General features: G+C 37.7%; 1 protein-coding gene across 3 annotated transcripts in view; it reads left to right on the forward strand.

Annotated features, from left to right (window-relative positions):
* The window catches only part of ACSL3 (acyl-CoA synthetase long chain family member 3), a 41,499-nt gene extending 31,003 nt beyond the window's left edge, over positions 1 to 10,496 (forward strand). For 2 of the 3 annotated variants that reach the window (XM_031596386.2, XM_031596387.2), the window contains exons 7-15: positions 293 to 416; positions 651 to 722; positions 1,544 to 1,683; positions 1,819 to 1,991; positions 3,023 to 3,097; positions 4,039 to 4,230; positions 5,514 to 5,628; positions 8,159 to 8,316; positions 10,149 to 10,496. In XM_031596386.2, the coding sequence (XP_031452246.1) occupies positions 293 to 416; positions 651 to 722; positions 1,544 to 1,683; positions 1,819 to 1,991; positions 3,023 to 3,097; positions 4,039 to 4,230; positions 5,514 to 5,628; positions 8,159 to 8,316; positions 10,149 to 10,312 (1,213 nt within the window). In that variant the 3' untranslated portion in view covers positions 10,313 to 10,496. Of the gene's footprint in view, positions 1 to 292; positions 417 to 650; positions 723 to 1,543; positions 1,684 to 1,818; positions 1,992 to 3,022; positions 3,098 to 4,038; positions 4,231 to 5,513; positions 5,629 to 7,763; positions 8,013 to 8,158; positions 8,317 to 10,148 lie in introns of those variants that run through there. The other variant, XM_090147222.1, reaches the window with a different exon arrangement.
* The last annotated feature ends 5,445 nt before the right edge of the window (positions 10,497 to 15,941 follow it).

Below are 15,941 nucleotides of genomic sequence, written 5' to 3' on the forward strand. Positions count from 1 at the left end.
AATTTAGCTAGTGCCACATCATGTGGTTTGTTTCTGCTTGGTGCAGATTTTAATATCATCTGCAGAGTTGCCTGTGCAGCTTTAGCAGTTTAATGGTCTTGGGATGTGTAAACATCACACTTCATTCATGCTGTAAACCTACAGTACTTCTTAGGCAATTTTTGAGACAAAGCCCATCATATTTGAAGTATGTTCCTAAGCTCATAGGCATTCTTCCACTTACAGTTCTTCTGAACTGTTCTGAGTATTGTAATGGTATGGTATAAACCTCTCTCTTAAAAATTCTTTTCAGGGAAAAAGACATTTATATTGGCTATTTGCCTCTTGCCCATGTTCTGGAGCTGAGTGCTGAACTTGTGTGCCTGTCTCATGGATGCCGCATTGGTTACTCTTCACCTCAGACATTGGCTGACCAGGTATGTTCTTGATGTAAACCCATACGGAGAGGGGGGGAAAAAAAATTAGTCGTGTCAGTTCTTGGTTATAGATCCCAAGAAACAGGATATTGGCAGTTATGACTGATATACTGAGGTAGTTTAATTGTTGACAAGAAAATTAAAACGATCATTTGGAAGATGTGCTATGTCATTTTGTTTCTTAAGTTAAAAGTCTTGAAATGTGTCTGCTGATGAATTTGTTCTTCGTTTTAGTCCTCTAAAATCAAGAAAGGAAGCAAAGGTGATGTTACTACACTTAAACCAACTCTAATGGCAGCTGTGCCGGTAAGTTGCTGAAGGATATAACAATGTTAAAAATGTAATTCATAATTTAAACTTTATCATCAAAATAAATGCATAGATTGTTAAAAAATAAAAAGTAGAATCTTGGGTGTGAAGGTAACATAAAATAATGTTATTGGTATTTATTTATATATGCTGATGTTTATTCTCAATGTAAGTGTCATAAGCGTGGAAAAAGTTTAAATAGCTTTGGGGATTACACTGCCATTTTAGTTCTCTGTTCATCACAATATGCTTGCATGTATGCACATACTATGTATTTACATGTCTGTATACTTTCTTCACAAAGGCTATTTATAAATCATACATATATGATATCTAAAAACAGAGAACTGCACATATAATACATGCATGATTTGGAAACAGCCACCATGTGAAGAAAATAGCCCTTGACAGTGACTTCCTTTTGTGTCATTAAACCTTTTCTGGGAAGAGAGATTGTTTCCATTTTGTGACCTGTTAAGGAAAGTATTTTCTTCTTTAGCAATGTGCTAGATTTCCCACTAGTTTGTGATGTGAGTGCAAGATGGTAGTGAAGAGAGAAATGGACTCTGTCTTGTGTAATACTTAATAGAAGGTGGGTAGTTGACAGCAGACAGACTAGGATTGAACAGTGATCCTGTTCAGATTTTTGCTCTCCTCATTTAATTTTACTGTTTTGTTATGTTTTACTAATGGAAGAAGAAGTGGGAAGTGGAAGCTGGGAGTGGTTGGCTGTCTGAACTGTATTATAACGTCTAGATCATTTTCTTTTTATTGTATTGGTTGCGTGATTTCTTTTGAGTTGGTGTTTCTTTAACTAGGAAATTATGGATCGAATCTACAAAAATGTCATGAATAAGGTAAATGAAATGACGAGTTTCCAGCGAAATCTATTTATATTGGCCTACAATTACAAAATGGAACAGATTTCCAAAGGTTACACGACCCCGCTCTGCGATAGGTAATTTTAAATTTATTTTTAATGGCATCAAAAAGTATGTCTCAAGTCTTACCATGTGAAATAATCTCAAATACAAAATTAGATATTCTGTTGTTTTGTTTTTAAGCAATAAATATTCTTATCTTTGTATTTTAGCCTTATTTTCCGGAAAGTACGAATGCTGCTAGGTGGAAAAATTCGCATCCTGCTTTGTGGAGGAGCTCCGCTCTCTGCAGCGACTCAGCGATTTATGAACATTTGTTTCTGTTGCCCTGTAGGGCAGGGCTATGGGCTCACTGAATCAGCTGGAGCTGGAACAATCACAGAAGGTTGGTGTTGGTGGGTCCCGCGGGGTGCTGTGATCCATGCTGCATGCTTTGCACTGATAATCTTTGACAGTGCATTCATTTGGTTTATGCCTTAAAATATAATTGGGAAATCCTGGGAATTTCTCTTCATCAAAAAATTAATGAAACATTTTAATTTTGACGCATTGTGATGGCCTACGTACAGAATCAGTGTTCTTACTTGTGATAGCGTGAATGGGATCTTGGCAGCATTGTGTTTACTGGCTGAAGTGAATGAATTTTGATTATGGTGAGTGTGTAGAAACATTAGGAGGATAATAGTAATAAAAAAAAGAGTGCAAAAAACCTGTGCCAGACTTCAACTTCATGTAACTTCATGATTCCATTTGCCCCTTAGTCCTAAAACTTTACTCGTTCTGTGGTGGCAAAACCACTCAGAGCTCCTGGTTTTTTTTTTGGCAGTGGTGTAATGTATCTAGGAGTCAGATAAGGATATCTGATGCTCATTGCTAGATTATGCTGGATTGTAGAACATGTATTATGTTCCTTGATGACCACAGATTACTGGTATGTGGTTTTTGGTAATAGTTTCTTCAGAAGTTTAGGGAAAGTAATACCTTCTCCATTACCTTCACCATCTCCATTCCTGTCTGTGAAGGTGCTCAGGTGCAGAAGCGTTGGGGACTGAAAGCAGGAAAGTGGATCAAAACATAGAATCTTCAAGTTTTAATGAAATGTTATTTGTTGTCATTTTGAAGTCATCCAAGTACTATTAAAAGTTGTGATAGTTTCTGCAGTGTGATCCATGTGGGCAGCTTATCAGAGCTTTGTTGTTGTGGCTGGAGCTACCTCTAAATAAAGACATCTGGATAAGAGTTTTATGCATATTATTTTGATATATCCTTTGCTTGTTTGTTGTGTTCTATTGTATACATTAAACTTCAGGAATAAAATATGTGAATAAAGTAAACAAAGTACATGACAACATACATTTTTTTTCTACTCTTTTTTTTTTAATCTGCAAATTCCATTTTTTTTTTTAAATATTGTAGTTTGGGACTACACTACAGGGAGAGTGGGAGCACCTTTGGTTTGCTGTGAAATCAAGTTAATGAACTGGGAAGAAGGTGAGAAGTTTTATATGTGATTAAGTGATTGTGTGTTTGCAAGAACTTTAAGCTAGTTTCTGTTGGGCTTTGCTTGGTAGTACTTACTAGAAGACTATTTTTCTTCTTATCCTACTTTTGCCAATACAGACATGATCAGGGAGAGCAGTTTCTATGTTTGAAACCATTTTTTATATTTAAAAAAACATTAGACAGAAGCTATCAATACAAGAATAGTGTTACATTTTGGCTTTTATTCCAGTCACTGTAATGCAATTTGGAGTAGCCATCTGTACAGGAGAGGGTGCAAGTCTTGTGTTGTGTCATGGAGTAGTTGGATTCAGTAGGCTTTAACTAAAGCACATGCATAATATCTTCTGTTGCCATTAATAAGTTTTAAAATAGTCTTCCTAATATTATTAATAAAGACAAAACAGTGATGTATAGAAAGGAAGTTTAGTGGAAGCTGTATAAAGTACATTTAATGAAATTTGAATTATGTTTAGACCATTTCCTGTGAGGTAAGCTCTTATGTATTACAATACATAAGAGTACCCCTGCATAATACTTAGAGGAATTTAGGGAAAATGTGAAACCTCAGATTTTGGTGGATTTTGTTTCTAAAATATAAACTGAAAATTTTCCTTTCTTTGATGTGAGCCTGTAGGAGGCTGACAGTGTGTGTCAATCCTGGCAAAAAATAAAAAAAATTGTGCAGACATGGCTTTTTTCCTCCACATATATTTGAGTTTCACTGTTTGTAAGCGTGCCTGTTAAATAGCTGTTTATATGCTGGAAGGAATTGAAACAAAGTGTTGTCTTACTGAACTACTTCGACTGAGTTTTCAAGTGCTAACTTTGGCTAAGGGCTTACTAAATTTGTTGGTATTTGAATACAAAAGTAATAGGGATTCTTGCTTTGGTATGTATTTTTAATTCTTGGTAACTGGAACAATTCTCAGGTGGATATTACAACACTGATAAACCATATCCTAGAGGTGAGATCCTTATTGGAGGGCAAAATGTGACTGTAGGCTACTATAAAAATGAAGGACGAACCAGAAAAGATTTCACTATTGATGAGAATGGGCAGAGGTGGCTCCATACTGGAGATATTGGAGAGTTTCATCAAGACGGATGTCTAAAAATTATTGGTGAGTTCTTAAATTCAGATAAACATATATATATGTATATGCACATCTATTTTTCAGGGCTGCTTGTTGCTACAGTTAACAAAAAATCTGTATCTCCTGCCATACAGGTTAAAATCTTACGATACATCCAAGAAAATTCTGATACTGTAACAAACTCAATTGTGTGCTTTAAAGATCATTTTTAAGATAATTGTTTCCTATTAAAATCTTAACAGTGATTTCACTCTGTTAGTTTGACTGAGTAGTAAGTAGCTAAATATAAGCTTATTTGACTCAAATAAGCCTTCTTAGATCTTATGATTTTTTTTTAAGTGTGGAGTCTGATTCAGTGAAAAGATTTCTCTGGTGATATGTTCTCAGGAATTAAATAAGTGTGTGTGTGTTTGTTTGTTTGTTTTTAAGATTTACCATTCTTTAGAATAAGAATATTCCTTTAGAATAAAGGAACTAGTGGAAGAATATACGAAGATAAAGGTGATACACATAAGCCTGTGATAGGCTTCTAATTTTTTAATGTCTACGGGTGTCAAAATAGTGCTCTATAAACTACCAGTTGTCTCTCTTGAAGTCAGAGAGTGATTCAGGCTGCTCTTTAGTCCTGGAAACTAAGCTTATGTGTTTTATCATATGAGTGAAAGCTTAGGTCCCATTGCAGCTGCCCTTCATTGGCCAAACAGGTAAAAGCTACAGAACTTTGCCTGGCTATACAAAAAAGCATACAGATGCAACAAATAAGAGGTAGTCTTGGCTGCCATCATAGCCAGGTGGGTCTGGCCCTCCACCTTTGGCCTTCTTTGGGCTGCATACAATAAGCTCAAGTAATTTGGGCTTAATTTTCAGTTTCACTTGTTGTCGTGTTTCAAATAACAGGTAGTCGCTATTTAAATATGGATTTAGTCTAAGAATAAATAGCCAAATGTCACCAAATGCTGCATCCCTCCTGCCTTAGACATCTGGTTGAGAGAGCACAGTGTGTGTTTCTAAGCCAGACACTGGCTTTTCTGTAATTCTAATTGTCTTCCATTCGTGTACCCGTGCTGTGATATAGGAGGTGTGATTTATAGGCAGAAAATCTGTACAGATGAAATGTGGTTCATGTTTTAGTGAGGGATAGGTTAATAAAATTGAAGTCTGTAAATGTGATGCTAAATGCTTCCAGAACTTACTCCAAACATGAGTCAGCTTGCTTTCTGACGTGTATACGTACATCTCAGAGAAGTATAAAATCAATGTCAAAATTCTGTGTTGCATAACTAACATTAGATTTTGTTCTTCGTCAATAGATCGTAAAAAAGACCTTGTAAAACTCCAAGCAGGAGAATATGTTTCTCTTGGCAAAGTAGAAGCAGCTCTGAAGAATCTTCCGCTGGTAGATAACATTTGTGCATACGCAAGCAGGTGAGAGGCAGCTGGTGTTTTGATATTGCTGTATTCTTTTTCTGTCTTCCTGAAGCTCTAAGCAAAATGTTTTGCCCCTCAAAGTGTGGATATTTTCAACTCTTATTTAAAATACAGTGGGATTGTGTTCTTTGTGAAAACTAAAACATCTGAATGATATCTTTTTATTTTTCTTTTCCCATCGTTTGTTGGAAAATGCCAAAAATGAGTCTTTAATTTCCCTCTTTCCTAGTCTGGAAAGCAACTGAACTCTAACTGCTTTCATAACAGATGTTAATCAAGCGCTTTAGAGTTAGTACTTATACAAGCCCTAGCACATCTTATTCTTTGCTGTATTTAGCTGTGATCTGTTCTTCAGAGGAAGAGGGGAGTGAAAATAAAACCAATAGCCCACAAGCTGACTTACACCCATGCAGATCACCTGAAGCTTGAAAGCACTGTAAATACTATGCACACTCACAACTAACAAATAGTGATAAATGTGCATTAAATTTACTTTCTAACTGTACTACTAAATTAGACATATAAGGGCTCAAACATATCTTAATTTTGTATTTCTAGAATTTCCTGTCTATACATAGTATAGGCTTAAATGTTTAAACATACTTCAGATGGTCTTGCTTTCCTGTTGTCATTTTGGCGCTTCTCAGTGATCCAAAATATTCTGTTCAGTATGGCCTCTATAATTCCACCTAACTTAGAAGGAAACTGGAGCAGACAGCAGGGAATTGCTCAGTAGTGGTGGATAAAAAATAAACTTCTGGTTTGTTCACCTGGTTCTGTGTTATTTTGTAACTAACAGTCATCGTATGACATCATTGTTGACAGTTTTGGAAAAATAGGCATTGGAGACAACACTGCTGAGAAACTTTCATGATATTAAGTTTTCATCATGGTTTTCACCCAATGAGCACATCTCAGATTTGACTGCATGAAGTTACATGCGTGCTCTGAGTGCTCTCTGTAATTGATGGACATAGTCTTCTACAGGTGGTGATTTGTGCAATGCTAGGATTGGAGTTCATTATTAGAAGTGCACTGTCAATGTTTTTGCTGATTTTCTAAGGTAAAGATGACGTCTGCAGTGTACTAGAATACTTCTGAAAGGCCTTTAAATTTCAGTAATTCTACTGCAATTGACACATCTACTATGTATTAACTTCACATGCATTCACAGATGTTTTGTGAAGTAATAGTAACTAAATTTTGAAATAGCCAAATATAAGAATATCTAGAACAGATTTGTCTAGACAGTCTGAAGCATTCTATAAGTAGAAGAGCCATCTGTTCTACCGCTCAATCTAGCGAAGCATATTTATTCATTTTGTTGATAATTTCTTCTTCACTGACCTACTTTTTATTATGTTGTAAGATCACTATAGTCAGAGTACTGTTATCTTTTTTTGTATGCATGTAAAGAAACACCAGCTGGTAGTATTTCAGTAGGAATTTATATTGATCACCAAATGTCATGCTGTTGCACCCAGGTAAATACATGGCACAGTGAAATGTGTAACCAACCAGATGCACAGTGATCTTTTTGCTTTACTAAGTGTTAAACAATTTCAGTTCTGGACAAAACGCTTCAGAAAAGGTGGACCACCTAAAAAGAGTCCAGAAGAAAACTGGGATCTACAGCTGATTGGAGCTCAGTGAGGCATAACCAATGAGGAAGGGACGTTGCTTAAACTTCTAAAGAAGTTTAAGAGGGGAAAAGGGACAAGAAAGTTGAGAAGTAAAAACAGAACAAAACTACCAACCAAAAACAGTTGCAGTTTGTGATAAATGACTTTTGTGGAGAGGAGAGAAATGAGTTACATAGCAATTCTATACGTAAGGTTCTGTTCACGTTTTCCTTAAGCTTTACACCATCTGAAAAATCTCAATTACTTGTTTCAGGGACAGTTGTTTCATTGTTTTCCAAGGACTTTGAGATAATGGCTTTGAATGTTCTAGAAGCATCAGAAGTAGACAAAGATTGCCAGCAGTAGAGAGCGTGTGGAGAACCACTTGAAAGAGAAAGAGAAGTTACTTCCCATACAGAAGCAGGCGTTCTTTGAGATGTGTTGTGCATATGCTTATTCCACAATCTGCTCTCCAACCCCTCTTCACTGCAGTCCTCTGCTCCTCTACAGTAACTGGATTTCTGCAGTTGAGAGGAAACTGAGGTAGGGAAGCTGCACACCTGTCTTCATACCAAGATGCAAAACATGAGGAGAGGCAGGGCGCATTGACATCGTATGGGTACTGCTTCCCCAAAGCTTTGAGCATGAGGCACAGTGGAATATGCATATGGACAGCACACCTTGAAGCAATCCAGTTGCTGTAAGGTAAGTAGCTTCTCTTTCTACTTACTTTTAAGTAGGCAGAGGTGATCTGCATACTACTTCAGAAAGATAATCAGGTGAACAGAAGTCAGTTGTTAAGAGCCATATCCTTGTATAAACTGCAATATCCTCAACCTGTAATGTTGTTTTTGATGAGTCATTAACTTCACAAAATTCATACTAAAATACATTATACTCCTCAGTTTCCATTCTTACGTCATTGGATTTGTTGTGCCAAATCAAAAGGAGCTTGTAGAACTAGCTCGAAAGAAAGGATTTAAAGGAACCTGGGAAGAAATCTGTAACAGTCCAGAGATGGAAAAAGAGGTACTGAAGGTGTTAGCTGAGGCTGCCATGGCAGGTGAGTAGCTGGATAATTGTTAGTAGCCTTGTGAACAGTAAGTGTCTGTGAAAAGGATAAGCACATGCCCTAAAAAAACTTCCTTGTGCATATGGATTTCATTATATATTCATAGGACGTGCATAGAGTGAAATTTCCATACAAAAGTAAACAACAAAGTGTGAGTGGGTCAGAGATTAGTTCTGGTTCATGTTGTCTTCTAACTTTTTTATTTCTAATGTAGCCAGTACCCACGTAAAATACATACCAACAGAGCAAATGCAGCAAGCAGTTTGGTTCCTTATGTCTTTGTGTCTAATGCTGTTTAGGATTTTCTATAGTATCATCTTGGCCTTCTGCTGCTAGTCCAGAAGAAAGTGGGTCTTCTATAGACCCCATAATACATCTGTGTTCAGTACTGGACAGTCTCATGTACTACCTGCCTACACGTAGGAGTCTGAGAAAAGCCCACAGTGACGTGGGCTCTCCTGTCTTATACTTCAGAGATTTCCTAAATGTAAAGCAGTGCCCTGTGGCTTTCAGAAGCCTTTTGATTAACGCTTCAATCATATTTTAAAGTTATATAAATATCAGTCTCCATACTGTCTTTGGCAGAGTTGCTCAGTTCAGCGATGTTAAAGGCAAAGAAATGCCTCCTGTGTATTTTATCCCTGCCATCTGCTAGGGTCATTTGATTCTCTGAGCTCTTGTCTTGGAAGAGGCAGTGAATGGTCTCAATGGCAGTTGGATTTTTTCAGCGCCTATTATACTTCCCTCTCAGCTGTGTCTTTATCATGCTAATTGCTTGTAATCTACTTAGCTGTTCTGGTTGTGGAATTATTCAGTGGCACAGTGATATTCTGTTTCTTCTTACATAACAATTTGGTTGTTTTTTTTTTTTGCTTTTGACCATTACTAAGAGCTAAACTTTTGTTGTATAACTGTGTTATTGCCACAGAATGTTTCTTAAATAGTCACTGTGGAGGTTCATTTTTTTCTTATGCATCCTCTTCTACATCTTTCTTTAGTGCTTTCCACTGTTGTGTTTTGCAGTCATTCAATATCGTGATGACTTTCTGTAGCTCTTTGCATCTTGCCTTCATCTTTTCTCCCCTATATAATTCTATGCTTCCAACAATCTGTCCTGTTAACCTTCACCTCTCCTTCATACTCTTATATTGTGAATACCTTAAGCTATGTGAGTAGTGTATTTGCACATTTGTGATGCTGAAACATAATCTTATGAGGAATACAGACTCAGTAGAGCAATAGACTTTTATTTTCTTGTCCACATCTCTAGTAGATCTTTCTTCAAGGCACAGAGCATACAGGGAAGTTCTTCTAAGGAGCTGCTGGGATGTACAACATTGCCTTTTTTTTTTTTTTTTGAGTAGCACTAACTATTCAAAGAAGATTCTATTGTTGCAACTATTTCGTAAAAATGGATGAAACAGAATATTTGATTTAATCCTGAGGCACTTTTTACATACACTTTTGTGTTATTTTATGTGGTTTTCTTTTTCCCTTTGGTATCATAAGCTTTAAAGTAAGCACTGAGGCTTTTCTGAAACTAGGGAACAGCACAGGCAGCCAAACATCTGAGGCTTATTCCAGTATTTCTGTGGGAACTGGGAAATAAGCGCTGGTAGATCCTACAGCTCTGTGTATGAGCACTCTGGGGTTTTTAGAGCCTGACCATAGGGAATTTGTGGAGCACTTCAGTAATATCATATGCTTCTCTGTGTGAGAATCCTCATTTTTTTAATTAATTGTATAAAAATTGTATAAAAATGCTTATGTTTTGTATTTAAAAACGGTTGTGTGATTTTTATTATTATTATTTTTTTCTGTAGCTAATCTGGAGAAGTTTGAAATACCAGTAAAAATCCGTTTGAGCCCTGATCCGTGGACCCCTGAGACTGGCCTAGTGACAGATGCGTTCAAACTGAAACGCAAGGAGCTCACGGCGTACTACCAGATGGACATTGATCGAATGTACGGAACAAATGTCAAATAAGTATTTTTCTGCACCACTTTGCTACAGTGAGCTTGGATCAAATAGGAAATACTTGAATTGCCTGTCTCAGCACTTGAGATCAAACACCAAACCACCGTTCCTCATTTGAAGCCTAAACTGTTGTTTCTGATAACATCACCCTGATGACCGGCGAGTTTAGTAAAATCTTACGGCAGCAAACTTGTGTCTGTCTCCTTTTTTTCCCAGTTTTCTCTGCTACCTTGTCAGTTCTTGGATTTTCCTGACTGTTTTTGGGAAATCATGATTCTGAAGCCTCAAGTTTTTAAACATTTATAAATCCTGTATAATGTTTTATTTGTATCTTTAACATTTGGATGTATATAGGGAGAACTTGGTTATGTAAGAAATGGTAATACTGGGGGCCTTTTTTTTACCTAACTATTTAAAGATAAGGTACTGATGTTGTGACATTATGTAAATTAAAAATGCTTATAATGACGTCACTGTTGAACAGAGGACCAGATTATTTGCTGCTGTGGTACTTTTTTGTGTGAATCTGAGGGAGAAAATGTTTGACATTACAGCTTGTTTAAAACACCTTTAATATGTGCCTAATGGTTACTTTTATTTTTGTCTGAAAGTGAAAAGGTGGTCACGGCACAGCTCTGCATAAAGGTGGGTAACTGTGCAGGTGTTAGTGAGCATCTTTTGTATTAAATAACACTTAACACAGCAGAAATGAAATGGAAGAATAATCTCTCAAATACAGAAGCCCCTTCTTGAAGTAGCTCATGATCATTTCATACAGTAGTTGAACTGCATGGAGCTAATAAGAACTCTCAGAATTAATTTCAGTTAATGCTTTATAAGTTTAACAGTGTCTAGCAGAGGGACTGCAACAAATGCTGTTCTGTTTTTTTGTTAGATTTGGACAACACAATGGGTTTGCTGTTTAGTTTGTACAAGTATGGTAACAGCCCTGTTCTGTGCTAGCTGCATCCCAGATCTTACTGGGGAGAGGGGAGGCTAAAGTCCTAATAGCAATTATGTTCTCAGTTCACACAGTGCCTAGCTGCCCTTTGTGCCATTACAAATCTCCCTTTTAATGTTGTGTTCTTCTATTCAGAGGTTTGGTTTTTTCCCTTTTAAAGACAGATATTTGAGGTATTTGTCAGCCGGAGTTGTATTTATGTTACTTGTCTAATCATTACACCCAAATTCTTACTTTGGGAAGGAGTCTCGGTTTCTGTTTTGCTGTAGATATGTTTGAATATTGTTTGAAGAGTTACCAGCAATCTTTTCAGTGACAACATTTAGATTTGTTTCAGATTTGAGTTTTATTCTCGAAATATTTCTAGAAAGAAAATAATCAGGGTTATGTCAATGTGGAAAAAACATACATCCCTCAGCTTTGTGATGGAGCAAATACAAAAATGGTGTTAATTTGGAGACAATTCTTGTGTGTATCATACTGGCAGTGCTAAAAAGTCTTGTTGCTCACTTAATAGTATGTTATGGTAGCATGTGGCAGTTCTGAACAGCAGAAGGTTTGTTTGGGGAAGGGAATTCCTGCTGCTAGCACTCAGTTTTGATGTAGCAGTTGTGGAAGTTGCTCGATGTGTAAATTCTCTTTAAAAAGTATTCTGAAATGTTATTTCAATTGACACTTTCCACTGGTTACAGAAAGTAGTTTCAGAGCAGTTGAATGTTCGGATACCTAGATAATAAATGATTTGTTCTGACAAATAGGTAAAGATTCATGTTGGAAATGAACTGTCAGGATGTGGAAGTTGCCAGCACTGCAGGGAAGCGTTGAGCTGTGTCTGTCCTCCATCAACAGGTTCTTAAGATGTTTGCACTGAGCACAGGACATGCATTGCTCAAGTGGTTTTGGTGATTTTGGTGAAAATTAATAAATCACTCAAGTGTTGTTGTTATGTATAACACTTTGTGCATCGTGCAGCAGATTTGATTTATTTGGTAAATTCAGAAGGAATTGGAAATTGTTATTCCAGAGTTTACATGCAGTTTTGGGTAAATTGTGTAAATGAAACTGAAATAATTTGGTATTAGTTGTTCTCTTTTTTTTTTCTTCTCTGATTGAGTTGCAGTCTATTTGATTTTTTTTTTTTTCAGTTCAGGTTTTTTTATGTTTAACATTGATATCAGTATACACAGCTCCTCCTCCTTCAGGAATCAGATTCACTGCAGAACTTATGTGGGATGTGAAGTTGAAGTGGTTCATCAATTTGAGCTTCATTGTTGAAGTTTTGAAAGACTTTTAAAATATTTGGATGGGCTTAAAAAACCTGTGGTGAGTGTGGCAATGTAATGCTGCTCAGCTCTGCGTTCTTCCAGCTCCCATTGAGGCCAGTGCTGTGAGTGGTAGGGATTTGGGGCTGCCACCACATTTGCACCACGTGCACTACTACACTGTTGAGCAGAAAGACAACTGGAGGGGGGGAGTTGGAAATGCGAGTGGTACTGGTGTAGATGCAGGATGCATTACTCACCAGCCAGCAATTTGCCTGCTTTCTTCCCTTTTTTCAGTCTTCCTATTCCCAGTGTAAAAAAGAAACAGCAGAACCACCTGAGGGGACGTATTGCACGTGTCCCAAATGCTGTAGGCAGCTGTAGAGTGAGCTATGAGAAGTGCTTGGTTAGCAGTAGCAGTCTTCATCCGGTGCGGAACTTTGCAATGAGAAGAGCTGTAACTTCTGAACAATCTGAGTTCAAATTAAGAACAAAGGGTGTATATACCTCACCTGAGGGCCCCAAAAGGAGGGTGGCATTTTTAACAGAGCTTTTGTAAATACAAGTCTTGCAGAATTTTGGACCATTGGAAATGGTAACTACTTTCTCTGTTGTGAGAATTTATGTAGCATAACAATGTATTTCATTTATAAAAAATCTTGGCTGTCCAAGAAATTCCAAGGATGCTGTGAATGTCCTGTAAGTCCCATAACTACTTAAAACATCAGGACTTCAGACTAAATTCAATCCAGTCATGATAAATGTTCTTTGTGGAGAATATTGATCCGTGGAACAGATCAGGAAATTAAAAAATAGTGTCAGCAAAGACCTTTTGAGTTTACTGATGCTGCTGTTACTGCAGTTTGCACATGGAAGAACCATACCTCAGTGGGAAGCTGTAGCTTAGCAGTAAAATATTTGGCTGAAATGAAAGCAAAGAACAACGTGGAACTGAAGGTAAGAACATAATGCATATCTTCGTGCTGCAGTTTGATGGCTGGGACGTGGAAGAAGTTGTGCGGTTGAAACCATGCACAAAAACATCCCATAAAGCTTGTAAATCTGTATGCAGAAATTGCTGTGGAATGAATCTGTATCTTGCTAGAATGTACAAGCTTTCATTCCGTGCTGAAGCTACATGTCGGCCACGCGGTGCAGCCGTTTTCCTCATGTGGTGCAGTAACTGCTTTGGAGTTGGTATTAATTTGTGTACGTCTCTTTCTGGTCAGAGGAACTATTTTCAACTTGTGTACACCTCGGACTGGGCTGAGAAGTCAGTTGAACAACCAGTTGTATATTTCTGTAATTGGTTAATTAATTTAAACTCCTTTTCAATGTGATCTTGGTTGTTACTAGGACCTGCCTGAACATTGTATATCCTAATTGAGTTATACTGTATGAATTATTTATTTGTAATTGGATATCATGTTTCAAAAATAAAATTAATTTCACAAATCAGGCGCCATATGTCCAGTTTTTAAAGTATTTATCAGTCTGATCCTAGAGAATGTCTAGTTGTAAATCAGTGAATTGACTAACAAATGAGAATGTGTCAGTTGAAGGATGGGAATTAATTAGTTGAAAGCACATTCAAAATGTTGCTTTACAGGGGAAGTCTTGGCTGGGATGTGTGCTCTCCCTGTGTTGCTCCTGTGTGATATCTGGATGATTTTCTGTGTTAATAGCCATGCCCTCGTGTTGGCAGACAGGGAAGATTTTAGTTGACCACTCAGCTAGTAGTGATATGCATGTGTTGGTGATTTATTTTTCTGCATGTTAATTGCTGCTGGCTTCTGTCTCTGGACAAGGTAACGCTTGCTGTGATGCGCAGGACTTGCCAGCTCAGTTGTAAAGCAATGACTTGCCATTTCACTTTGCACTTTTGAAGGGCCCCAGCTATGCTAAAACCTTACTTACAGCTGGAAGATGCTGACGGTTCTTACTCTCCAGGTGTGTTAGCACCTCCATTTGTGTTCAGGCTTTGAGTTTGTGGGTTTGAGGATCAAATTGTGAAGTGATGCTAGATGTTTGCAAGTGGACTTCTGAAGATCTTGAGCAGATAGATTACAGATTGTGATTTTGATTTCCCAGACTGTTGCCTGTAATTCAACCTGGAGGCAACTCAATAAATACATATTTTTTCCTCATTCCTCAGATGCATAGGGTTGTAGTGCTGGCTGAATGTTGAGCCCAGCAGCCTGCTGGGCTGCTGATCTTTGCCTCCTTATCCAGCCATGGAAGGCTCCAGCTTCCTCCTGGGTTTCAGTTCTCCTCAAAGTAATTGGCATCTTTCCTTCAAATGACTTTTTATTTTTAAATTTCAAATTAATTTAGGTTAATATGTTGATTTTTTTTTTTTTTCCCTTAAGCACTCACAGCTGCTAAAAAGCCTTTAGGAGGATCTTTTTAAGTAACATAAACCATCCTAGACTGTTGTAGTGGGTAATTTATGATAGCAAATGATTTCAGAAAGGATAAGTATGTAACCATTTAAGGAGTTCTGCTTGTCAGGGGGGAAAATCAGTTAAGGAAAGGAATAAGATTCAAAATAATTATTACAATAACGTTATAGCTGAAAATATCCTGAAGTTCTGAATTGTTACTGTTTTCTACAGGGGGGAAAATCTAGGGGACAAAAGGGGGAAGTACCCAAATGGCTGAAAGGCAGTGAGTCAGCTGTCCTGATCTGTGAAAGAAATAGAACTCTCAAGACTTAGGAGTAATGTGTTTTTTAGTATTTCTGCATGTCGCAGAATCATTGGGGCAGCAAGGGATCTCTGGGGATCGAGTCCAACCCCTGCAAAGCAGGTTCCTTGTGTGTGTATATATGCTTTCTCTTTTGGCCATAGAAGTTAAACAAAGCCCAACAGCTGTGCTTTATGCATACAGCTGTACCTGTGCTTGTGTACCACTTTGTGTAGCAGCTGGGGCGCTGCCTTCTGTTCAGTGTGCAGCAGGCTGCAGCTGGGTGGATGGCACATGTGGCCAGAGGAGGGGGGGGAGGTCTTCCTGCTGCCCAATCCAAAAGCTCTCTGGGTGGCAATAGCTGGGGAAAAGGCAAATGATGTGGAAAATTGCCACTGTTTTCCCCGGAATTGTGCATGAGAAATGGCTGTTAGAAAAGAAAGCATTTCCTGTTGTGTGTATGGGCAGTGCTTTCTGTGACTGTGCATATCTTCAAGGGTGTGCTATTCCCTGCGAGTAACAGGAACAGCTTTATTTAGGCTTTGGGGTCATGCAGTGCTGCTGAGTTCAAGAGCAGGAAAATAGCCAAATGCCTTGTTTTCACCTCTAGCCCGTTAACGTAGTCTGCAAATACAAAATCTTTGAATTGAGTGGATTCAGATAGCTCTCACCTATTTAAAACAAACAAACACAAAACAGTGGAAGAACAAAATGGCCCAAGGTGTATGGA

The sequence above is a fragment of the Phasianus colchicus genome, chromosome 10 (assembly GCF_987193195.1).
Source record: "Phasianus colchicus chromosome 10, bPhaCol1.hap1.1, whole genome shotgun sequence".
NCBI classification, from domain to species: Eukaryota; Metazoa; Chordata; class Aves; order Galliformes; family Phasianidae; genus Phasianus; species Phasianus colchicus.